General features: G+C 44.0%; 1 protein-coding gene across 7 annotated transcripts in view; it reads left to right on the forward strand.

The window, feature by feature from the left end:
• The first annotated feature begins 3,426 nt into the window (after nucleotides 1-3,426).
• LOC147638918 (uncharacterized) overlaps nucleotides 3,427-26,262 on the forward strand; it is a 58,754-nt gene continuing 35,918 nt past the window's right edge. For 2 of the 7 annotated variants that reach the window (XM_086785540.1, XM_086785575.1), the window contains exons 1-3: nucleotides 3,427-3,654; nucleotides 10,105-10,253; nucleotides 17,999-18,185. In XM_086785540.1, the coding sequence (XP_086641666.1) occupies nucleotides 10,146-10,253; nucleotides 17,999-18,185 (295 nt within the window). In that variant the 5' untranslated portion in view covers nucleotides 3,427-3,654; nucleotides 10,105-10,145. Of the gene's footprint in view, nucleotides 3,655-4,572; nucleotides 4,640-9,514; nucleotides 9,633-10,104; nucleotides 10,254-17,998; nucleotides 18,186-26,262 lie in introns of all 7 variants that reach the window. The other 5 variants (XM_086785560.1, XM_086785550.1, XM_086785569.1 and 2 more) reach the window with 5 other exon arrangements.

Consider the following 26,262-nt stretch of genomic DNA (forward strand, 5'->3'; position numbering starts at 1 on the left):
ATTTCCTTTGTTTGAAGTCAAGAATCTTCTGCCATAAGGTTACTGCATCTCTTCCCTTGTAAAATTGAGCTTTGAAAGCTATTTTCAATTGATCAAGGTCCTATTCAACATACTCCTCCAATTTCCTTTGTTCGAAGTCAAGAATCTTCTGCCATAAGGTTACTGCATCTCTTCCCTTGTAAAATTGAGCTTTGAAAGCTATTTTCAGTTGATCAAGGGCCTATTGTACCTGTTTATCAAAATTATTATACCACTCCTTAGCCTCTTTCCTCAGTCCCAAAACCAAGGTAGTCCTCCTATCTTCTAGTGTATCTTTGTTGTTCAAAACTCATGAAGTAGCTACATTTTCTAAAAAAGTATGTGCATCTTCCCCTTCCTCTCCAAAAAAACAAAGGAATCCCCAAATAGGTAGGCATAAACCTATGCTCCATAGTAGCTACTTCTTGACACAAGGTATACCTGATCTAGAGCCCACCTTAGTGGGGGAGCCAGTTTATGAGAGTTGTTTACAACTCCCACAGTAGCTACAACTAGCTAGCATTGGCTTGATCAAGCAAAACTAACATGAGACACACCCCTAAACCCCATGAAACGACCACATATACTGGTCTTGCCTTTCCTCTCTTCAGCTCAATGGTCCTTGTTGCTTAAATGCAACTCTGGACACTTCTTGATCTAGATAGCTCTTGATCCAAACGCTTCTGATCCTGACACTTTCCTACTCTGACTAGCTTTGATTCAAACAACTCCTGATTCAGGCGCTTCCAATCCAACACTTTTTGCTCTGACCAGTTCTAATTCAGATAGCTCTTGATTTGGACGCTACGATTAACTCTTCCACACTTATATTTGGTACTCTAAGTCGTAGGCTTTACAAGTTAGACACGTATGAGAGATCGGCATATAATGCTTGTTCAGTTACAAGTTAGACACGTATGAGAGATCGGCATATAATGCTTGTTCAGTTATTACTGCCATGGGAGAGCAAATCAAAGTGGGGGAAAATGGATTTGATGATGCCAAGGCTTCTTAGAAACACCCCAATGGTAGAGTTGAACACTTAATGGCTCAAAAAATGATTGTGATTAGTATTAAACATTTTGTTAACATAGATATTTTTTTATTAACAAACCCGAGAATGATTTGAGGATTAAAGCTCAAATTGATTGTGATTAGTACTAATCATTGTGTTAACATAAATAAATTTTTATTAACAAACCTGAGAATGATGTGAAGATTAAAGCTCAAATATTTGTTGTTTGTGTCATACACTTCCTACATTAGCTATATGATAAAGAGATCTTGCTAAAATTGATGGAGAAAAGCAACCTTTACCCTTTCCTACCAGTTTTTGTCGCCATCTGGGATGCTTTTGGAAGCTTCAAACTGATCAATGCTTCCCTTCTTAGATGCCATGGAGCTTCTCAAGTGATGTAGATGCACAAGATAACGAGCACCTTGATCAATGCTTCCCTTCTTAGATGCCATGGAGCCTCTCAAGTGATGTAGATGCACAAGATAACGAGCACCTTGATTTTTAATGATTTGTGAGCTTGGGAAAAGAGGAAAAATCTGGATTAATGGCTAATTTGGATGCTAATTATTTTGCTAACTAGGGTTTTCCTAAGATACATAGATGATCAAGGGATGACAATTGGCTCTAATAGAGATGATTAGGATGTGTAGAAATGGAATAGCATCAACATCTTGACATAATAAGAATGCAAGAAAATGGTTAGGACTAATGAAAATACTAGGGCATAATGACAAGATAAGAAATTTAGCAAAAAGCTCATATAATTTTCCATTAGATAGAGGGACTTTATATAGGCTTACGTACATCTCCATTAGCCACTAATTGTGACTCCTAAAGTTGATAAGCCATCCCCTAACCCTCCCCTAACCCTACCTAGATTTGAGGACCACCTCCGTTAAATTGAGCACATCTCCATTAGCCACTAATTGTGACTCCTAAAGTTGATAAGCCATCCCCTAACCCTCCCCTAACCCTACCTAGATTTGAGGACCACCTCCGTTAAATTGAGCACCCACTTGGGCCTTTTCTCACCTTCTTCTAGATGCCTTCTTTTGGTCTCCATTTGGGATGGACATTTAGGTCCTTCTTGCCACCATGTGGTACATTACTTCTTGTTGGGCCTTCTCCCAAGCATACATTGGCTAGGTACATCGGTTGATCCAAAACTTCTTATGGGCCGGCGCAGGGATGGGGGGCCTCTTGCCCGGCGGGCCAAGGTGGCATGGAGAGTGATCATTCAGCCACATCGCAAAGGGGGCCTATGTATCGTTGACCCTGCTATTTAGAGCTGTGCCTTGTTGGGCAAGTTGATTGCTAGAGGACTCCTTCCGAGTGGTGAGCCATGGAAGGACTTCCTCTTGGCTTGGATTTCAGCCTGTACCTAGAGCCTAGGGGGTGCTTGGCCATAGAGTACCAGATTGTACACCTTATTGGGTCCCAAATTACCCAATGAAGGGCCCCCTCCTATTGCTAGGAGTATTTGCTTTATTACTTTGAAGAGAATGACTAACTTTGGACTGTAGATAAGCCAAACACAAGACCTGTAGAAGACCAAGAGGCTGAAGTCGTACACTGATGTAGAAGCACCAATGATGTCCAATCTCAATGCTAATGCACTCTTCCAAGGGGTTGTTGGAAGGCTGCAAACTGGCTGAGAGATGGGTTGAATTGGGACTATTCTAGGCTGTGAATATGCAAGGGGAATGAATGAATATGCTGCATTTACCTTCACCTGGGAGGATGGAGAAAATGATGAAGCATGTGAATGTTGAAATGGTGCCTCATTTTGGACTCGACTTATTTCTTTCTGGAAGTTTGATGTCGCAAAGTGTGCCATCAAAGATTCTCTCCCTCTCTTCTCTCCCCCCCTCCCCTCTCTCTCTGTTGAAATATACAGCTAGTGTAGCTTAATAAAAAATCGTGGGCTCCTCCTCATTGCACATTTCTGCTGATGGGCCTATGCTCTTCAATTTCACGCCCAATTAAACAGGTTCTTCCCTACTTATCGAGGAGAGGCATAATCATCGGAGGAGGATGAGCAAGGGGGGAGAGAGAGAGAGAGAGAGAGAGAGAGAGAGAGAGAGAGAGAGAGAGAGAAGACAAAGGGGCGAGTGGGACCTTTAGTCACGTGGTTGGCATGCCCCAAGGTTGAGGACCTTCGGAAGAATAAGATCCTCCACCTTATGCATCAATTGAATGCCCATGATAAAAATGTGCATCAATTGACTGCCCATGATAAAAATGTGGGTGAATAAGTACCATGAGCAGTATATATGTGTACAGATATGGTGTGTTTAAAATTCATTCCCTCTAAGGTGTGATATATATTTTCATACACTAATTAATCAACCAAAAATACATAAATGGTGTCTCATTTTGGACTCTTGACTTATTTCTTTGTGGAAGCTTTGTTGTCGGGTAAAGTGTGCCATCGGAGATTCTTCTCCTGTCTGCCTCTCTCTCTCTCTCTCTCTCTCTCTCTCTCTGTGTGTGTGTGCTGAAAAATCTAGCCAGTGTATCTCTGCTGAAAAATTCGCGGACTTCTCCTCGCTGCGCATTTCCGGTGGTGCTGCTGCTGCGCTCTTCAAATTCGCGCTAAATTTTTCGACTCCAGACAGGTTCTTCCCTGCTTTTTTTCGCTTTCTGTTTTTTTTCCCCGCTCCTTGCGTTTTGTTTGTGTTTTTGCCCTCCCCTTTTCTCCCTCGCCCCCCCACCTACAATTTTAAAAAAAGGAAAGAAAATTTTATCTCGCTTATTAATCACACATCCTGATCGATTCTTTAGTTTAACCGTTCCTCGAAAATTCACTTTTTTTTTGGGGTTTTGGGTCACAAGAAAAGCTAAATTTTTTAAGGTCTTCCTTTTATACAATGCAATTAATCTAGGTCTTTTACCTTGCAGTTATTTTCGTGTCTAATTATTTTGAGACTTTTACATGCAGTATTTTAAAAGATAATTAAAGATGTTATCTTCTGCGTTTTTCATAGAGAATTTTTTTTCCCGGGATTATTCATAGAAGGAAAAAAAAACATCTCACTACAAAATGTACAATTCTCACAGGAAAAAAAAGCTAGAAAAAAAAGAAAAACAAGCTACCCATAACTGCATGCAGTTTGTTAAGTGGCAAGGCATGCATGCTTATTATTTCTATATAGAATGATGCGGAGAGTGCAGATTTGTTCTGTCTCATGCAATCCTGCGAGACTTGGGAGCTGTGACATGGCCAGTACAGGAGAGATTTATTGAGGTTTTGGCTATTATACTGGGAAGTGGAATGTTTTCAGCAGGCTGCTTTAAGCCCATTTGATTTTTGGATGCAAAAAACCGACAGTCGTGGCTGATCTGTGCCATTTGATGATGAACATATACTATGGTCTTATCAGTGCATTCAATGGCCGGGGTTTGAAATTCCCTTAAATTAGAATCTTGTATTAAATTGTTATTTAAGTTATTTATGAGGTATGCTCAGATATTTAAGTTATTTTTATAGGTGCTTGTTTGAGAGTTTATTGGCGTGAGATGTGACTTTTGTGCAGGGACTATTCAGACTGTTTTGTCTGAGCATGGCAAATGAGGTTGATCGATTGTGGTAGACTCCAATCTGTATGGAATACATGTCACAACATACCCCCCCCCCCCCCCCCGCCCTCCCTCCTCCTTTTCTTTCCTGTGTCCTTCAGATGTGTATGTCTGCACGCAATTCAGTTTTGTGTGTGTGTGTGTGTGTGTACACGCACGCGCATGTGCGTGTGTGAGCGCACTCACACTGATAGGAGTTTTGCTTTGAGTAAGAAGTGTTTGGGAGTTCTTTAGAAAGTTTCTGGAGTAACATTTGGGGAAAGCTTTGTTTGTGTGAGAGTGTGAGTGTGTGTGTGTCTCCTGCAAGAGGGGTATAAGACCAAAAAATATTACAATGAATCCAGGAGAATACTGAGTCATGGACAAAAGTGAAAAAAGAACTTGTTAATAGAGCCATGAGAGCCAGATGGCTGACACAATATGTCACTATGTGGGGGAGAGAGTATAGCAAGACGCCGCCATCCTCCTCCAATACAGATCGAAGGGCTGTAGAAATATCTCTCGCGCCTGGAATGGGAGCTCTCCATGTCATCAAAGAATGTCCCGGATCTGCAGATGAGGGGTAGAAGGTTGGATCTAGCCCTCTCTTTGGTGATCCCCCCCCCCCCCCCAGGTGCGTGGGGCTAGAGGTAACATGTCTAGATGGCAACCTCTGAAGTGGACTGGTGTGCACCAAAAAAAATCTGTATTGAAGGTCTGAGAAGAGTCTCCCCAGCTGTGTCTCTTGGATTGCTACCTCCGCTTGACCTCTCCGTGATGACGAAGCTCTAGTGAGTACATGCCCAAACATCTCTGATCCTCATGTGCACCAAAAAAATCTGTAATGAAGGACCGAGAAAAGCTCATTGGCTCTGTCTCTTGGGCTCTCAATGAATCCGTCCTCTGAGATTCTTAGAAAGTTTTGTGGTGAATTCTGATAGGGACTCCCTAGCAGGTCTAGCTGAATAAGACGGTTGATCTCTTGCCAAGAGAGATCCAAAAATGGAGAATCCAGGCTGAATTGGAAGGGGGGAAGGAGGCGGTCCAATTGGAGGTTTTGTCTGTCAAATCAATCAACCATCTTGAAGTACCACAATCTATCATATCCCTCTTGATGTGTATCGATGACAATCTCAGAAAATGATAATTGTCAAGGTGTATACATGATGAATGTAGCGGATGATTCGAAAGAGGGCATCTATGACCAAAGGCATTGCTCTATACTCTGCTACCACAATCTCGTGTGGCACAGATGGCTTACTTTTGATCATACGTGAAAGCATCATTACCTAGAGTCTCTCTATACTCTTCCAAGCTGCCTCACTGAGATCTGGTCGTTTTAAAAGTGTGTATCCACGATGAATGTAAAAGATGGTCCGAAAGAGGGCATCTATGACCAAAAGGGGTTGCTCTAGACTCTGGTAGCACAATCTGGTGTGGCATAATGGCTTAATCGTGATCATACGTGAAAGCATCATCACCTGGAGTCTCTATATTTTTCCAAGCTGCCTCACTGATATCCGGTCGTTAGAAGTGTGTATCCATGGTGAATGTAAGTGATGGTCTGAAAGAACTAAAGGGGTTTCTCTAGCCTCTACTAGAACAATCTCGTATGGCACTACTTTTCCAAGCTGCCTCGCTGTTATGTGCTTGGACACTAATCTACGGATTAGGGGCCCCTGGGATTAGGTATCACTATACAAGTGAGAGCTTGGGTTATTATGCGACATAGTTGTGTGGATGCACCAGTGAAGGTTTGGCTTGGATCAGGAGAGCATACATGCTCAGGCCACGCACATGGCGAGTATGTAGGTTGGTGTGTCGAAGGCTGTTGAGCAGGCTTTGGTGGTATGAGAGGCTGGCGTTAGACACGAGCCTATGTGATTGTAGAGGAGGAAGTCCTAGCCTTGGCTCGGGGGAGATCGGTGGATGCGAGTCCCGTGGCAGGTGAGCTAGCTTGCTACCTAATGATTTGGTTTAGGACTAACCTTGGTTTGCAGCTGTGTTTAGGGCAGATTTTGGAAAGGATGTCACAGTCGGTATTGGAGCAATCTCTAACACACAGGCTGAAGGTGTATGCTTGTCTAGGTGTCATAGATGTCGCGAGCTCCCAGGTATGTCTCATCGTTTTCTCTTTATATCAAAAAATGAATTGCTCTACTGAAGTTGTACAAGGATCTGTTGGTGTCAAAGATTTCATGTCTGTCGTGTGTCAGGGAGATGAGAGAAAAGTGCTGACTGTATGTGTTTGACTTGAAGCAAGTAGCAGATTAAGGCCAGAATTGGCTGCAGGATTAGACTGCACAAAGGGCAACATGGCCAAGGCCTATGGTGACCAGCCTTAGGGCAGCCAAGAAAGGAGGCTGTTGTGCGCAGCAGCCAGACCAAGAGGCCAGCCAGCCAGCCAAGGAAGAGCAGCAAGGCTGCCAGTGCAGCCTGGGCAGCCAACCAGCAGAGCGCACAAAGGAAGGTGGGCTGCAGATTGGATGTGCAGAGGAACACATGGCTGTATGTGCTGGAAAAAGCCAGGAAAAGCATGTGCAAGCAGAAAAACAGGCCATTAGTTTTAGGAAAAGCAGTATCGCTTTTTTAAATGGGAAAAGCTGATGGTTTTTTTCATCGATGGCTTTTCTTTTAAGAGAGAGAGAGAGAGAGGGAGAGCTATAAGTCAATTTAAAAGCACACGGTTAAAAAAAAAAACTACTAAAAACACATTTGTTATTTAGAAAAAAACCAAAAGCAAGTAAACCTCTTGACCTTTTGATATAGAAGGGGGGGCTTGCTTATGAGATCTCCGAAGTGTGAGTTCTTCAAAAGAGAACTCATATATCTAGGACATCAGATTTCTCGAGATGGGATGTGCATAAATCTTTAGCGGATACAAAGGGTTCTAGATCGGATGGTTCCTCAGATTGTAAGGCAACTTCAGGCACTTTTGTCTTTCTTAAGAAGTCGGTGAGGGATTGCTCATAGTTAACTGTAACCTTTCACGGACCTCCTTCGGGGAAGTGGACGTAAGTCCAACAATTGGAACGAGAAGCTTGATGAGGTTTTTCGAGCTCTCAAGCTTAAGGTGAAGCAAGCATTGTATTGGCCTTGTCGGATCCTAGTAGACCATTTGTGGTCGAGACAGATGCTAGTGATATTGCGATAGGCGTGGCATTGGTCCAAGATGGCCGACCTGTGGCAATTGAAAGCAAGAAGCTTGAGGATACGCAAGTTAGATGGCACACTTACGAGAAGGAGCTATATGCGGTTATACACGCTCTAAAAAATCCTCATGGAACCAATTTTGTTGTGTTGAATGACCATGAGTCGATTAAGTACATTTGTGATAGACCCGAGTTGAGGGGGGGAAGGCACAGTGGGCTGAGTTGATGCAAGACTTTGATATGGAAATAAAGTATCAGAAGGGTAGCCTCAATCGAGTGGCGGGTGCATTGAGTAGAATTGGGAGGTGAACTCTTTGAGCTTCATCGAGATTAGGGCTGGCCTTTATGACTCTTTGAGGGGGCTGTGTGAGACCAACAATCATTTTGGTCGGTATTGGCAGTCAGTCCCGGTAGGAATTTCCATAGATTTAGACTGAGACTTAGAAGTTATGCCATCTAGGGAGTGTGGCAGGTGGTCATTTCCTTATCCGGAATGGATTGCTTTAGTGGAATGAGAAGATTTGTGTACTGGATAAGCCGCTCCTCATCCTAAGAGGTCTAGTGCAATGTTCACTGGTTTACGGTCCTCCCCGGCTTAGTGAGATCTATTTCCTTAGTCTCTACAGGTCCATCCAAACTTTGTTTTGGATCGCTCCCCAGTGATCATTTTGCCCTTTCAAGCTTAATGACTCGTTTTCCTATTGAGTAGCTTTTGAAATTGTTAGGCACCTGTTGAGGGTCATCATTGTCGTCTTCCTTAGCAAGAGCCTTGTATGTGACTCTTGCTTCATGTTCCCTTCCAGCCAACTCTTTGTCGCGTGGTCATCTCCGTGTAGAGCAACTTAGTTTTTCGGACTTGAGGTCATCCACAAAAGAAGCGGTTGCCTCAACCTTAGCCAATAAAATTGGGTTAGGCTTGTCTCCCCCCTCCCTAGAGAAAGGATCGTGTATGAATGTCATGACCGGAACAACGAGTTATCCAGGGGTACAACGAACCTATGATTTAGTAAAACGGACGATTTACTAACCTAAGATGAAGGCTTATGTTTAGGATTATGTGGTAAAGTGTTGTCAATGTCAAGTGAATAAGGCTGAACGCCTTAAGGTGGAGGTATGTTTCATCCTCTATAGAGATCCCAAGGGGTAAATGGGAGAGCATTTCCATGGTTTTCATTGTGGGTTTGCCACGGACCAGCAGAGGGCATGATGTGGGTGGTAGTGGATAGATTGACGAAGATGGCACAATCTTTACCTACAAAAGTGATAGTGAAGGCAATTGAATTGGCGCAATAGTTTGTTGAGCAGTTTTTCAGGTTGTATGGACTGCCTTTTGATATAGTCAGTGATAGGGACTCAAAGTTTTCTGGACATTTTTGGGAGGTAATTTTCCAAAGATTGGAGACTACGTTGAGTACGAGTCCCTCCGATCATCCTCATTCTGATGGGCAAACATTGATATCCTAAGCTGGCCAATGGCTATCCTCATAGCATGGGACATGAAGGCATCGAGGTAACTTGGTCTCTATATGAAACAATGTTCTGTGAGTCTTAGGAAATGATCTTTGTAGTACTACATCTTGGTAGGCAATGGGCCTACTGGTGTGATCCATGTGTTACGTGTGTATAGCCCCAATAGATCATATTGGATCACCGGTTCCTGTCCTCATGAGAGAGAGAGAGAGAGAGAGAGAGAGAGAGAGAGAGAGAGGGGCCAACACATAAAAAGCCAAGATGTTTGGCCAAAAATAGAAGATTTAATTGAATGCAGAACCATGGGGTAAAGAATGAATATGCCAGCACATGTTTGTTTTTGTTTGTTTGGATTTCGCAAAAAACACAAACAAGGGGGGCTGTTATGACTTCAAAAGCTGAGGAAACAGTTCATGGTAAGACTGAGTAAGCGTATACTTAAAGATTGAAATTCTTGGTCTATTTGGTCTTTGCATTTTTTTCTTTTTTTTGAAATAACATAAAAGGTTCAAGTTACCAATCACAATCAAGAAAATTTCACATAGCTGTTAACCTGGACGTAATTGTGTCCTCCTAAGTTCTTATATAGGGCATCCATTTGCATTTGGGTAAGCTCTTGCTACCAAGTATATGGGACCTTATTTAAGGAGGGTTAAGTGAAGCACGCCCACCTCTTGAGTATGCGGCCATATGCTATCTATTTTTGTCTGCATATCATAACGCAGAGCAGCAGTATATTGTACATCTTAAGAACAAATCCAGCATTATATTTTGAGATTTTTTTTTGGGAACACTTTAAGTGCCACATGATTGCAATCTACAATACGAGAAAACTTGGCCCCTTGGACTCATGCACAGCTTTTGTTTGTTGTTTTTGGAGCTGTGTAGTACATGTGCATATCTAAGCTGAAAGAATTTCCTTTTGGCGTATGGCTCTTTTGGAGCATGAAGAAGAAGTTTCACCAAAGCTGGTAGAAAAACCAGACTCGTTCCATGAAGGAGATGCGACAGATCAGCTTGTGTATCAGTTGGTTCGGGTGTGTTTGAGCTTTCTTTCATCCTTTCGCTTTAAGCTTGCCTTACGTTTCTAACATTATGGAAGGTCTGTTTGGCTAACCAACCACCCTCTTCGTTGGTTTGTTTACTTGGAACTTCAGAAGGTCACATTAAGTACGCTATCTTTTATTTTTGTTATGTCTGTGTGATTAATGGTTCAACTGAATTACAATTTTGATGAAAAGTTCTTTAATGGTCTCTCAATCAGCTGGAGAATGGTCTTTTCTGTTCAATTTCTCTTGATTTGAAACTTAACTAATGTATGTATGTAAAATTTATGTATGCATGTGTGTTTGTATGTATATTATGTATGTACGTATTCATGTTGAGGGGAATGCAGAAGAGAAGGGGGAAGCAGAGGAGGCAGGAGGCGCTTAGGCCTGGGGGCACAAATGGATGCAAACATGCAAGGCGTAGGCCCCTTAATTATATGAATGCAAATTGAAGGCCAATACACAATTCGTAATCTCATCAATTGCATTGCAATTTAGATGGATTTTGTCATCAAATCCATGCATTCTGAAATAGGAGGACGTTGTAAGGCAGAGTTAATGACCATGTCGTCAGAAGCCAAAATTTGAAAGGTTAAAGGAGGGGCCGCGTAAAGGATTTTCATAGAGCATACAAACAAGAGTTACTGTTGTCTAACACTGAAGGATCTGCTGAGTGCTACTTTTTTTATGTGTATCATCGCTGATTCTGACTGCAAAGTCACTCTTTTGAGCGTGTGGGTTGCTCATTTGCCGTTGGTGTTCCATCACATGAACTGTACACAATTCTTAATCACATCAATTACATTGCAATTTAGATGGATTTTGTCATCAAATCCATGCATTCTGAAATAGGAGGACGTTGTAAGGCAGATTAATGACCATGGCATCAGAAGCCAAAATTTGAAAGGTTAAAGAAGGGGCCGTGTAAAGGATTTTCATAGAGCATACAAACAAGAGGTACTGTTGTCTAACACTGAAGGATCTGCTGAGTGCTACTTTTTATGTGTATCATCGCTGATTCTGACTGCAAAGTCACCCTTTTGAGTGTGTGGGCTGCTCATTTGCCGTTGGTGTTCTACACGTGAACTGTACATCTGAATTTTTGGTTTGATACCTTATTCATGAGTGAGCTCGGAGCCTAAGCTTTGTGCTCTCTAAGCTGTGATTGTCTATTATCATAAATGAAAAATGCTCGAGTTGCTTTGATAGGCCCCTCATTCACAAGTGCAGTGAGCTCAGAGCCTAGGCTTTGTGCTCTCTAAGCTCTGGGCGTCTATTATCATAAAAAAGCGGACGCTCTTGATTCAAACTTATTGTGGAACCTTTGTAACCTTCTTTTTTTGTCCGGGTAGTAGTTATTTTTTTCCCCTCCGCGTCTAGATGCATCACGTGTACCCACCGGGAGGCGAGCCGTTTTTATTTATATTTTCCTTGCGCCTTCATTCGTTTCTCTTTGTCTCCATTACAAACACTATTACTCCATTATAGATATCTCATATCGTCTCTTTTGTTGACTCCTCAATTGAAATGGTACCCAAATTCACAATGTGTCTTTTATAGTAATAGACACAGATGTTTGTCTTGGACATGTCATGTTATGTATACTTCTAAAGGCATATTTCTTTATTGCGATGAAGTAGAAGTTTATTTTTATTGTTTCATCCTAAAATAATTTATAAGCTTGAAATTTTATAGGAATTAACATGAGAGGGCACTTAGATGTGTCGAAAGCTTAAAGGCAAAGGAAACTTGATATTACAACAAATAGAAAACGGTATCCTGTCATAATAAAGCATTGGGGAGGGACACCAGATGGGACTTGAATCTTGGTCTTGAGTAAGTGACCTAACCTATAAAGTCCTCCACAAGATTTGCCCTAATTATAGCTAAAAACATGGTTAGTACCAAACCAAATCATGAGGTAGCAGGCTAGCTCGCCTCCCAACCAGGAACATCTACTGATCTTTTCCAAGTGAAGGCTAGGACAACTCCATAATCCTATCGACCCATGTCTAACTCCGGCGTCCCGTACCACCGAAACCTGCCCGAAGGTCTTCGACACACCGACCTATGCACTTGCCATGTGCACGGCATGAGCATGCCTAATCTCCTAGTCTAAGACCTTCATCTGCACAACTATGTCTCATAATAACCTAGGCTGTCACTTACATAGTGATAACAACGCCATGAATAGCTAACTTGCTATAAACAGCCATTAAGTGTGTTTTATTAATTTATGAACTGTGACATGTGGGAGCTTATGACCGTAGTAATCACAACCTTAGTCTGACTAAACTGCACTTAATGATGTTCAAGAGATAAACAGATATGTGTCAATGCAATGCAGCTATATTATATGAAGAATGCGGTTACAATGAGATCCAAATGGATCTGTACTGCTGAATATGCTGCCTATATGCTGAATATGCTGAATGAACTGAATGAACTGCTGTCCGCTATCTTTCCCTTGTCTCCTGGGAAGGAAACGCTGAAGGGAGGCTTTGGAACAGATGCTGAATGCTGACCTGATGATGAAACGCAGATGCGTTTGCAGATCTGATGGGCTGAACTGAATGCGTTTGCTGATGATGATGCTGAGGATGATGCGTTTGCTGATTATGATGCTGAGGATGATGCGTTTGCTGATTATGCTCCTCCCAATGCTTCCTGGAGGAGATGTGTTGGAGCACAATGGGCTGAATGGTACTATGATGAGTCTGAATGACTGAATGGAGAGGCGCCTGAATATACATGGGTGAGAGTGTTGGTCGGCCAGATTGGCTGCAGTCGGCCAGTACATATCTCCCATAAAATACCAATAATGCTAGTCGGCTGCCCCAAAAATACCTGAAAAATGCCTTAAATGCCTGTAAAAATACCTGATAAACCTGATGATGCTAATGATGCCATAGAATGATGCCATGTCACTGTACACTTGACTGGTGTGCACGTGACATGAACCCTAGCCAAGTATCTGCTTGCTAATCCCTAACCCTAGGGCCCCTTAACCCTGTTGGATTAGGTCCCTAATCCGTAGATTATTGTTGAGGTACATAACATACTTCCCCTCTTCAAGCATTTACTCTTAAATGAAATTAGGAAAGTGCTTACTCAAACTAGTTGTTGACTCCCAAGTTGAATCCTCCTTCGCCCTATCTTTCCACTTAAACTCATATTCAAGGATCAACTTGTTCCTAAGTTTCCTTTCACTAAAATCTATCACCCTCTTGGGTTCTTGTGGAACATAGGACAAGTCCTCAACCTTGACAAGTTCTTGAGGGGTAACAAGGTTATCCTCAGCTCCCAACATCTCTTTTAGTCGACTTACATAGTCGACTTACATGAAAGAATGGATAAACTTTCATTTTTGGACACAACTCTAGTCTATAAGTAACCTCGCAATCTTTTTCAAGATCGTGTAAGGTCCACAATACCTAGGGGATAACTTTTCAACCTTCCCCGTACGTTATGTCTCAAAACTCTTGAGGACTCTCAAATAAACTAGCATTCCCTCGGTGAACTCCCTCAATGAATAGGGCCTATCAACATAAACCCATGATTACCTCTCGTGCACTCCTGCTTACCTCTTGTGCATTAGCTAGCATTTCCTACATATCTGCTAAGAAATCTCTTGCTAAGAAATCTCTAGTTGCATCAATCTGAATACCCTTAAGTCCAACTGTTACTAGAGATCTAGGTTGGTATCCGCACATTAGCATAAACAGACTGTAACCAATAGCCGCATGTTTAGCACTATTATAGGCAAACTTGACCATTGGGATGTTCTTCTCACATTTTGATGGTCTCTTGGAGACGCACGCACAAAGCATATTCTCCAAAACTTGATTCCCTCTCTTTGTTAGCCTATCTAGAGGAACTCATACTTAGCGTAGTCTCCAATCTGTGGAAAACTAACTTCTAAAGTGTCAAGAAAATTTTCAGTCCTTGTCACTGACTATATCAAAGGGTAGTCCAAACTACTCGAAAAGCTGCTCAACAAACTGTTGCACCAATTCGGTTGCCTTTTGTAGGTAAAAATCGTTCCATCTTCGTTAGCCAGTCTACCATCACTGAGATAGCATCGTGCCCTTTTTAGTCATTGGCAAACCTGCAACAATGAAGTCCACAGAAGTACTCTCACATGTACCTTCTGAGAGCTCTAGAGGATGTAACATACCTCTAGATAATACGAGTTCTCGTTTGAAGAACTCACAGTTCGTATATTTGGCATACAACTTCTCTCATCTCAAAATCCTCAAGATGATCTGGAGATGTTCGATGTGCTCCACGACTGCATATCAAGATACCATTTAGAAACACTACCATGAATTTCCCTCATTCATCATTTGTTTAAAAATAGCAAAAGTATTCGCGAGCCCAAAAGGTAATATGAGGAACTGTGTGCCGCCCGATGCATGTCAACATGATAGTGATGATCACTTGGCTGGTTCTCCACTCCCAACTTCTGCACTAGCTTGACATTCACGAAGTTGTGAGTACTCCTAGGGTCAAAAAGAATGTGTACAGTTTTTCTCACAACTGACCTGTACAGCCTTATTAGGTCTGTGGGGCTGAAAATTGATGGGAATGAGAGCTTCATGTGTTTGAAACAACCCTTTGTATGTGTGTGTGTGTGTGTGTGTGTGAACCACCTCTAGTGTGTGCTTGTGTGTGTGAATAGCCTCTTAAGGCTAGATTCTATGTGTGCATATGTAAGCAATGATGTCATAGCCCATGCCATGTGTCATTACCTCTGTGTCTGTGACTTAAGTCAAAAGATAAGGCTCTTGGCCTTTAAAAGCTTGTACTTGTTGAAGGATTTACACATCATTAATCTAATCATCATTGAGTTGTGCAACTCTTTTAACTTCATCATTGAGTTGTGCAACTCTTAACTTCATTGAGTTGTGCAACTCTGAACTTCATCATCTCTCTCGCACCATTGAGAACTTCCATTCACCTTGGCTTGTGTAAACCCTAACCCTAAACGAGACAAAACTTTAATGTTTTTGCTACAACCCTTGCGAGAACTATGATCAGTAATTTACCTTTAGCCTCAGTTGCATGGGCTTCCTTCAACTTTGACTTGCCCTTCGACTGTGGGTAGTTCATCCTCATGTGCCCTTCTGACAACAAGTGAAGCACCAACCCTCTTTAATGTATTGAAGTGTCTTTGATTTCTTCGAATTGGGATCCCCATAGTTTGTGATTGACTTTGGGTCTTTGGGATCCTGCCTGGTTTGACGAAGAGGGTTGTTGGGGTTTCTTTGGTTGTTTCTTCGCCACGGTCTCGCCATAAATCTTAGCGTATCGGATGGCATCATCCAATGTTTTGCTTCGATTGTCCTGGATCTGGAGTTGATATCCATCAAGCAATCCATCCACAAAAAATCCCAAAATGGTGATAGGATCCATATGAGTTGCTCAAGCCTGCAACTCTCTAAATTTATGTAGATAGGTGTCCAAGGTTTTAAACTTGGGCACTATGTCGTTGCGTGCAGGAAGTTGGAACTCTGCTTAGAGAACTCCCTCAATATCTACCCGCAACATGGGTTTCATGTATAAGTCTTTCCACCATGTGAGGGCTTTTCTTATCAGGAAACCCCCTTACCATTTGTATCAATTTATCCTCAGGGAATGGATGGAACTCAAAATGTGTATCCCACTTGTGGTGTCAAGAGTCAATTGTCTCTGGAGTCCTCTGCTTTTTCTCCCTCGCATAGGGCTCTTGAGTAAAGAAGGTACTACTAATGAGTAAAGAAGGTACTACTAATGTGTATCCCACTTGTGGTGTCAGGAGTCAATTGTCTCTGGAGTCCTTTGCTTTTTCTCCCTCGTATAGGGCTCTTGAGTAAAGAAGGTACTACTAATGTTGTGCCAGCTCCCCCTGTAGGTACTAAGCGTCCCGATGTCACTTGCATAACAACAATGGTGTTGGTAAGGTTCTAAATCTGCCACTCAAGCAAGGCCATCCTTCCACTTTAGTTATCGACGTCGAGATGAACATTCTCGTCCATGGCAAAATCGCCATGTGCTTCATCAGCCATGATAAATCCCAAGCTGAAGTGCTGCTTCTCAAGGAAAATCTCGTGTGCCGAGTGTTGCACATTTCTTGTGTGGAGAACCACCGAGTAAGGCCCTCCCCATGCTTTTGTTTCTTGTTTTGTTTTTTTTCTAAAAACTAGTGTGCTTTTGATTTGCTCGGAGCTTTCCCCAGGTTTTAAAAAAAACCATCGAACATCTTTAGCGAAAAACACTTGTTTTTTCACTCCCCCCCCCACCCACGAAAAAAAAAAAATGATTGCAGTTTTTCCTTAAAAAACAGTGGCCTGTTTTCTGCGCCCATGTGCTGCTGCTGTCCCGATCTCAAAGAAAGAGGGTAACAATCCCAGAGTCAATGGAAGCAAAGTAGTGCAACACCGGCTGGACCAATAGGTTCTGAGAAGTAAGCAAGGGAAACCAACAGTGGTTAAGGTGCTTGAAGTGGGCCTTCACATAATTTACATGGCTGGCCATGAGATGGGGCTCTATTTATTAGCCTAAGGTGGTGAAAAGTGGGAAAATAAGGGCTGGTAAATAGAGTGTAGTCTATCTAGGGAGTTCTCATTAAGAGCATGCACAAGAGAGTTCTAGGCAAGGTGTTTCTCCACAAGTGCTGTCACAGGAATACTTTATTAGTAACAGGTGTGCTTCATAAGGAGGTGCTTGAGGAGGTGGGTTGCCAATAGTCATATTTGTGAGTTCTTGTGTTGACCATGCAAGGATAGAGTGGACATGGAGTCCGAGCTTCAGTGCATGTGTGAGGGTGTTCAGTGTTTTGGATCAGAGAAGACTTGAGCCTGTCAGTTCCTTTGTGGATGCTATCCATCTTAGGACAGCTGCAATCTTAGAGCGGGGGGATTAGGGCTGGCTGACTTGTCACTAGTCTTTACTCCAGAAAACTGTGAAAAGGAAACCTTGACCCTCATCTTATTCATTTAGTACTTCAGCATCCGGAGCTCTTAAGTGACATCATCCTATGTCTTTGCTAGTGGGAGGGGCCTTGCTGGAGAGATTTGCATTGTCAAGTAGCTGTTTAAACGCGCGCGCACACACACACACACACACATGCAAACATGCATGTACACACAGTTCAGCGATTTGATTGAGTTTGTAGAGGTCTTCCAATCAAATTGTGTGGCTGGTCCAAACTTCAAAAGATGGATGTAATGGGGCGAGTGGGGATCTACTTTTAGTCTTTTGCATTCACACCTCTTATTTTGGTATGTAGACTATTGCTTCCTGTTTTGGGTTGTCCTTGTAGTTTTTATCCCTTTGTAAATGAGGTTTGACAATATGGGCTGATTTCTATGCTTAAGGCTAATTTTCACAATTAGCCTAGTACAACACATACATTTGAGTGTCGGAGTTGATGCATGTGACACAAAATTGTCTAAACAAAAGGAGTGTTAAGTACCTCCTTGCAGGCATGTATGAGCATTTAGGGAACAGACGAGTTTCTTACCACAGTAGTAGTGGAAAAATCTGCTAGGGATCAATTGGGAAGGTTTGGGGGGACTTGACGCGGATGTTGCACCCTGTTGTCTATGCATGTGCGTATTTCTCTTGAAATTGTGGAGCAATGTGCTGATGCTAACACAAGAAATGGGAATGGGAAGCTTCATTTTCTCTGGGTTCGTGGTTATCTGGAATTTGCACTTACTATGGGTTCTTGTCGGATATTTGGCTACCAGGTTGAAGAGGATGGGACAGTCGTTCCTGCTTCTGAGGATGAAGTGATAGAGATGGAGTCATTTTTGGAAGGGGGAACAGCTGTACAAGTCTCTGATGCGAAAGGAACTCGAATGGACATGAAGGTGGGGGAGGGAATTGTATGTGAACGGGAAGACAGTTTTGGTTCGAAGGACAAAAGCTCAGTGGGTATGCTTTCACCCCTCCCCCCTTCCCAACACATGCATTAACTCAAGGGGCTTACATGGCTGTTTTTCTAGACTTTTTTTTTTTGGGGGGTTCTGTAAACACCTAGGATAACAGTGAATTTACATGTTTGACCATTTAAAGTGTGATTTGAAAAGGGAAGGACATAGGTTTTTAAGTTGATTTTGTAGAAAGCTCCGTTTTAAAGGCATGTGGGGTTGCATAGTATTTTAAAAGTGCTGCACATGCTCTAACTAGGGCTTTAAAAGCTAAAATGAACTAATTGTTTTAATGTTGAAAAAATGTCATCCAAAAACAAAATTCTAGTTAGCAAGATTGGGTTGATGTTGTTGGTCTGATGCTTTCTTAGGTTGAGATAATAAAAATTTGTAGAGTGCTGACAGATCTCCCTCTAGCGAGCATCATAGAAATGTACAAATGTCAATCTTCAGGGTTGCTTGTTTTGATTCTGGCCTGATTGCAACAAGTGTAACTTGGTTCACCTGTCTTTACTATGCTCGAGGCGTCTTTTGAGAAGTGCTTTCACCCATAGGCTTATCCAAAATAGTTGCCATCTTGTACATGTATATCTGCAAGAGCCAATATAGTTTAAAGCTATTTTAAGTGTATTACTAAGGTTTTGGTCTGTGTATGTGCGCCACCAAAGGGCTCAAAGTTTTTATATCAACTCGAAACTGTTGGAGTGAAGGGGTGTTTCTGTTTCTGATCAGTTTCTTGAGCTAGATTGTCGCCAGTGGAGTTGAGTTCATGCCAAAGCATTTTTCAATAGAGTACTTTGTATTCTTCTCTTCTCACATGATCACGATCACTATTGTATATGTAGGTAGTCATTCCATTTTCATTTTCTTTTCCATGATCCAGTTACCTCATGAAGCTATTGTAATTTTTTTGGTCTCATAGACCCCTTGGGTCTAATGCAAACTTCTTGTATAGCTTTTCTCTCTCTCTCTCTCTCTCTCTCTCTCTCTCTCTCTCTCTCTCTCTCTCTCACTACTTACAGAGGCGCACCAGAGCCCAGAGAGGGGGCTACCCAAAGTAGAGGGCTCTCAGTGGGAGTTTACATACAGGGGGACCACACGGCAGAGCACATCGAGAGGATCTGGAGGTATAGCGGTACTCTTCAAGCGAGAGCTACAGGAGCGCCTACAGGTGGTAGCACGTGACCAGGAGGCTAGATACATGTGGATTAGACTGCAGCTCTCAGCAGACAGGGTGTTATACATTGCTCAATGCTACTTCTCTCCTAGAGGATCGAGATATGCCATGACAGCAGAGGATGAGAGTAGAGGCGAGGAGGAGGACACAGGGCCATTGGGAGAGTCACCATATGTAGCCCTTTCAGATGAGATCATACGCTACTCCAACTGGGGGAAGTCCTCCTTATGGGGGACTTCAATGCACGGACACAGAGCTGACAGTGCGACATTTATGATTTCGAGCACCCCGAGGTGATGCACACACTAGAGGTGGAGGACACGGGAGCTTGCAGGGTGTCAGAGGACATGGGGCCAGATAACACCAAATATGGTCATCACTTACTTGAGCTGGGAGCGCGACACCATCTCGTTATTTATAACGGGATGAGACAGTGGCAGGATTCAGGAGCACTGACATGCTTTCCACGATGGGGGGGGGGTAGCACAGTGGACTACATCATGGGGTCCATGGAGACCACACGGGTAGTGACATCTTTCACCATCCCCCCGTCCTATTGGTGCGGATCACACGTACCTCTTACTGTCACTGGTGAGCTCCACACCAGCACCCACAGCCCACACAGGCATCGCATACAACTTTCTACTTCACCCATGACTTGGCAGACATATATGAGCATCATGTATATGACGGGCTATTCCAGATGGATCCCCTGTCACCTCTAGACACACTCACCACCCAGCTGTCATCTCTACTACATACGGCTGCCACCCGCAGCTTCCCCCATCATACACACATTGCACACACACATAGATTTGGGAGCATGCCCCAGAATCGGTGGTATGATGATGAGTGCAGAGAGCTATATAGACACCTCCGTGCCTAGAGAGCACTGGGGACCATTACACAGAGACAGGCGAGCCAACAGATGAGGATCCTCACATGCCGTAAGAGGCATGCATATGAGGAGGCACAGTACTGGGATATTACCACCTACTCATGAACACAGATGCAGCCACTGCATGGCGCAGGATGAGAGAGCCTCGCCCTCGTACCCCGATTGAGGATCCATACACATGGCACACATATGCAAAGAGCCTCTACCATATCCCTCGGCAGTCGCCCATACCACAGCCACAGGAATCCCGCCCTACCAGCTCTACTTTCTTTACCGCTTGGATGGTAGAGAGAGCTATCCGCCGGTTACAGCATGGGAGATCGGCTGACCACACAGGTATACAGAGTGAGCATCTTATTTATGCAGTTGACACACTGGGACCCTTTGTTGCTCACCTCTTTAATAGGGCACTAGTGGAGGGCCTACCAGCTGAGTGGACTATGCACACCATCGTGCCTCTCCGCAAAGCGGGAGACATGCTAGACCCCAACAACTACAGGACTATCATGATTGGTCATACATTGGCCAAACTTTATAGCGCAGTGCTCAAGGCAGAGTTGAGCTCATATGCAGAGGAGGGACTGCGAGCACCAGGGCAGGCTGGATTCTGACGAGTTTTCTCCACTATTGACCACATATTCACTTTGAGATGTTTGATTGACCAGGCTAGGGCGCGGGAGAAGAGATTATACTGCTGCTTTGTGGATTTCCGCAAAGCATTTGACACGGTGCCACGAGAGAGACTCTTCCAGCGCCTACAGTCATTGGGGATCCCATCAGAGATGGTTTGGGGCATCTATGCTTTATATGAGCAGGTTCTCAGGCGCATACGATGCCCCGAGGGGCTATCTGGTGTTATTGCTAGCACCATAGGTGTGAAGCAAGGATGCCCACTCTCTCCTACACTATTTGGGCTATACATCGATGAGGTGGCTGACTTCATTGGTCACGGTGATGGGGACGGGGTAGACATCTCAGGTACCACAGTCCACATTATGCTATACGCAGATGATATTATTCTGGTCTCTGAGTCGCGGATGGGACTACAGCACCGTCTCCACACTCGATGACTTCTGCACATAGAGGGGGCTTACAGTGAACCTTGGGAAAACCAAGGCCATGATTTTCCACACCTCAGGGCCGGTTCGACGACAGGCCATCTTCACACTAGCAGGAGGATAGGTAGAGGTGGTAGACTCATATGTGTACCTGGGGATTACATTTACGACTCCGCCAAGAAGATTTACTATGGCACAGGCAGCCAGGGATAGACTCACACGAGGGTATGCAGCTCTGGCCATGCTAGAGAGACAGTGTCACCAGGCACACTTCCAGGAGCCATGCACGAAGGGGTGGTTGTTTGACACACTAGTCACCCCTGCTTTGATGTATGCTGCAGCAGTATGGGCACCCGGGCTCGCCACCTCCACATGGTCTCAGATAGAGAGGCCTCAGATTCTCATGCTCTCACGGATGATCCGCAGCAAACCCTCCGTTCCACATGACATTGTCCGGACGGAGTTTGCTGCACCTCCTATGCTAGGAGAGGCCCTCTTCTAGACGATCTGCTTCATACAGAGGATCAAAGATATGCCATCAGATCGACTCTCACATAGAGCTTTTGAGGCGTCCAGGCAGCTCGCAGAGAGTGGAGATAGGAGATCATGGTATTCACAGATGATATAGTGGCTCACTCAGCATGGTCTTGACATAGAGCACCTGCCACCTTTCCAGTATGATATACATGCACCACACATCCAGCTCTCTCACAGTGAGAGGAACAGAGTCCTTTGGTAGGATTTATGGCAGCGACACACTCAAGAGACTTGGATTACACCCAGTCAGCCTCTACCGCCAAAGATGCTATACTACAGAGATCAGTTTATGCGTATCTCAGCGGATGGATTCATACTACAAAGACCTGGATACATGGATGTGTACATGCCTCACAGTGCCCGAGTGGTGATTGCCCAGCTCAGAGTGTCATCACACCAGCTTGAGATTGAGGCAGGTAGGGCAGCACGGATCCCCAGAGCAGAGAGGATATGCAGACTATACCAGTCGGAGGTTTGAGAGTGAGGAACATTATATGTATGCAGATGCAGAGCATATAGTGTCATTAGAGAGAGATACACCACCATCTTTAGTGGACATCCCTCACTCCGCCAGATCATGGAGTCCGCAGACCAGCGCAGATTTGGCCAGTTCTTGTTAGAGACACGACGCCACAGAGAGACACTGCTACGGACTCATACCACAAGGAGAGGTGGGCGACAGCTCCAGCTCACTGATTTCTTCCAGAGATCTATCCCAGTGCCTACCCTGACACAAGAGGGGGTTACACTTCAGTGCGTTGCGGACCTCCGAGCCAGACGGAGACCGAGAGCACCAGGCTACCAGACTCCCAAACTACATCAGAGGGAGATCACAGAGATACGGGCTCGACATCAGCACCATATCCAAGAGCGGCTAGCTCACTTACACTCACACCCGGAGATCATGCTCCGAGGTATTTTTGCCTCGCCATCGCCTATGTATCACATATTACACCCCCATTATGGTACTGGTTGGAGCTAGACAGATCTGCATTGGATTCTTGTATACCCTACGCATATAGGTTGCATACTGAGCCTCTAGCAGTAGTGCTCCATCCATCACACCCCCCCACTAGCTCAGTACTTTCATAGTTTATTTCATGTTCATTTTGTCCTTTTTTTTTTCTGGACATCCAGAAGACATTGATAGTTGTACATTGATTTGTCTCATAGGTCGAGTTCGGCCTCTAGCTTTCTTTCTTTCTTTCTCTCTTACACACACGTGCGCACAGTGCACACACACACACACACACACACACACACAAAACATGCCTACACATTGAACAGAGATCGCCTGCCATGATTGGCTCTAGAGTTCTCTAGATAGTTGGCATAGGAGGGCCATAGTAGTTGCTGGTATGCACACACCACCAGTTGGTCCGAGTGACAAGGTGTTCAGATGAATTGTCTCCCCTTTGAGTATAGCCTGGATTCCCCTTTCCTAGATGTCACATGCGGAAGCTTGGAGGAACATTTTACTTGATAAACATGCAGAGATCTCAAAACAAGAGAGAGGTGGAGAAGAGAGAGAGAAAGAAAGAAAGCTATATTAAACGTCGTCAAAAGACCCAATGGATCTATGAGATCAAAAGTGATACAAGAGTTCCATGTGGTACTGGGCCATGGAAGAAGACTAACAAAACTGAGAAAACTCATACTGAAGGATAGAGTAGCTGTATGTCTGTCTCATCATCATCAGCATGGTGTGCACTATGGTGAGCAATACATGTGAAAGATACGTCTCCAAATCAATACAAGAAAAGGAGGGCTCTTGTTGCTGTGATATCATCATCCTTATCCATCCAAAAAATCCAAGATAGCTGAGTCTATGACTGCTGAGAGAATCGCCGAATCCACTTTCAGTGGGGGGCTTCTGTCGCTGTGATATCATCATCCTTATCCATCCAGAAAATCCAGTATAGATGAGTCTGACTGCTGAGAGAATCACCGAATCCACTCTCGGTGGGGGGCTGTCTTTATATCATTGGAGAATCTCCCCAATCTGGATCTGCGCTTGGAGAGCTGCCGTGGACCTCGGGCCCGTGGACATGAAGTAGTGACTCTCTGTGTTGGCTGAGCTCCAATAGTAAGAGTCCAAGGAACCTCTAATCTGGGTACTCCATGATCCAGAATAAGGGTCCAAAGACCCCTCTTGAATGGACATGGATCATACTGAAATGGAGGGAGCCAGTCCATGTGCCTGAAACCAAGTGGTGTACAAGAATCCGTGGATACATGCACATCTTTTGGGGCATTGTACATGGTAATCGAGATAATCTGCCTACCCCATGTCTGGGAACATAAGAGGCCCAACAAATAAATACTTGTTGGTAATATGACAAAAAATCCAAGAGGGAGGCCAGCCCAATGTGGTGTCCAATATTAATTGTGCCCGTGGTTTTAAGTAGATAATCTCTGTGCCTTTGTTTTAAGTGTTTAATCACATTAATAATCGAGTGTGACTGGTGGTTGTGTCAACGAGGAGGCCAATCGAGCCCGTTTGACCTAGTCCCTCTCCCTCTCATGATGTAACCGCATAGAGGACTCCAGTGCTAGGCACGGGAGGTGGTCTCTATCAAGAGTGTGTACATGCTCAACGAAAGTGACGGTGTGAAAGAGAGCATATGTAACCAATTGGGCAAAACCCCAAACTCTGCACATATAATGTCGTGTGGTACTGATGGCCTACTCCAATTCATTATTGACAACATTGTTGGGAACCAAGGTCTTGTGTGTGAACCCACTCTTATGAGTGTGATAGTATGTTTGTGTGTGAATCACCTCTTAGAGGGGTATCAATAATATCTAGATATTTGTGTGTACTTTGACATAAGCAATGATGTCAGAAGGTCAATCTTTGTAACCTTTTAAAGGTACTTGTGCTTCATTGAATTAATCAAGCAAACTATCCAATCATTCAGTCCTGTACTTCAATTTCTCTCTAAGAGCTTTGTTCCCTCTCTTCTCTCTCTATCCTCCTGTTCTACATTTGGTATTAGTATGGGTTCTTCCTGCTATATGAGTAGCTGCCCACCCACATGCCCATTCTGCTCAGCACTACCTGCCAACACCTCTGCCTGACGCGAGCAGTTTCTCTCACACAGCCGCCCTAGTCAGCATCGCCAATAGCTGCCCACCTGTCTACGTCGACTCCACCAGCTTCTCAATGCAGAGCACCTGCCCATAAGTGCAGCATTACCATTGTGCGCAACTAAATGCCACCATGACCTGCACATAAGCGCAGCCACCCGCCTTCAAGTCGGCAACTTCACATGCATAACTCTCAGCCGCTTGTTTGCTGACTTCTCCAATCAACATCGCTGTTCGCTACCTAGTCAAGTGCTACCCACCGCCTTCAAAGGTTTTCAATAACCTTATAAAAGGGCACATCGCCAAGCAAGCATTTCAAAACCAAAATAAAAAGGGAAGAGGGAGCCTCCACGACAAAAATCGACCAGCAAACAGAAGGTACAATGTAATTTCCTGGGCGTAGCGCGGAAGGGGGTGTCACAAAACAATTAAGCACTTACGATTATTAATCCACAAAACTGTAAAAGAGAGGTGCATCGCATAGAGGCCGGAATGGGCCGAACCCCCATCCCCCCCCCCGGGGGGCCCAGCCCCCGCCCCCCTAAGTGTTTTATTACCCAAGGAGAAAATATCATGTACAAGCTTTGAGGGCCTTGATTATCCATATACATATGTCATAACATAGCCCAACACAACGCAACCATAAAATTCAGCTGGTACATAGGCTGTAGAAATGTTGAGTCACCAGTATATTCCATATACCTCCATGTGGGTACTATAGAAATGTCGAGCCAACACTATAATCCATATGCCTCCATGTGGGTACCGATTCTTCCCCAAAAACCATGGGTCTTCATGCAATAGAGCTGGTACAGCAGTACAGCTCTCCATTCAGACGGTACAGCACTAACATAGGCTGGTACAACATGTACAGAATCTGAAACAGCAAATACAGCCCTCCATTCAGCCGGTATAGCAAGTACATGGGCTGGTACAGCACATACAACTCTCCATTCAGTTGGTACAACAAGTACATGGGTTGGTACAAGAAGTACAATGGCTAGTACAACAGCTTGTGGGAGGCCCAAATCTATAAATTGGAGCCCTCTTTCTTCATTTGGAAGAGGCTCTACTGCTGCAAAGTAGGCTCTACCATGTTGGCAACTCCTCTCTATTCTTGGTGGCTCGCTACTCCAAGTTTATGGCTCTCTACCACCATTACAGGCTGCCCTAATGCTAGATGCTCTCTTTCTCTCTCTTTCTCTCTCGCTCAGGCTGCCCATGAAGTAGACCGGCTGTTGGGAACTGTTTTGAAGGCTTCCATCACGAAGAAATACTGAAGGCAAGGGTATTTAATCATTGTATTTCAACCACTATACTT

Source organism: Cibotium barometz, chromosome 4, assembly GCF_041138505.1.
Source record: "Cibotium barometz isolate CiBa-2024 chromosome 4, ASM4113850v1, whole genome shotgun sequence".
Taxonomy (NCBI): Eukaryota; Viridiplantae; Streptophyta; class Polypodiopsida; order Cyatheales; family Cibotiaceae; genus Cibotium; species Cibotium barometz.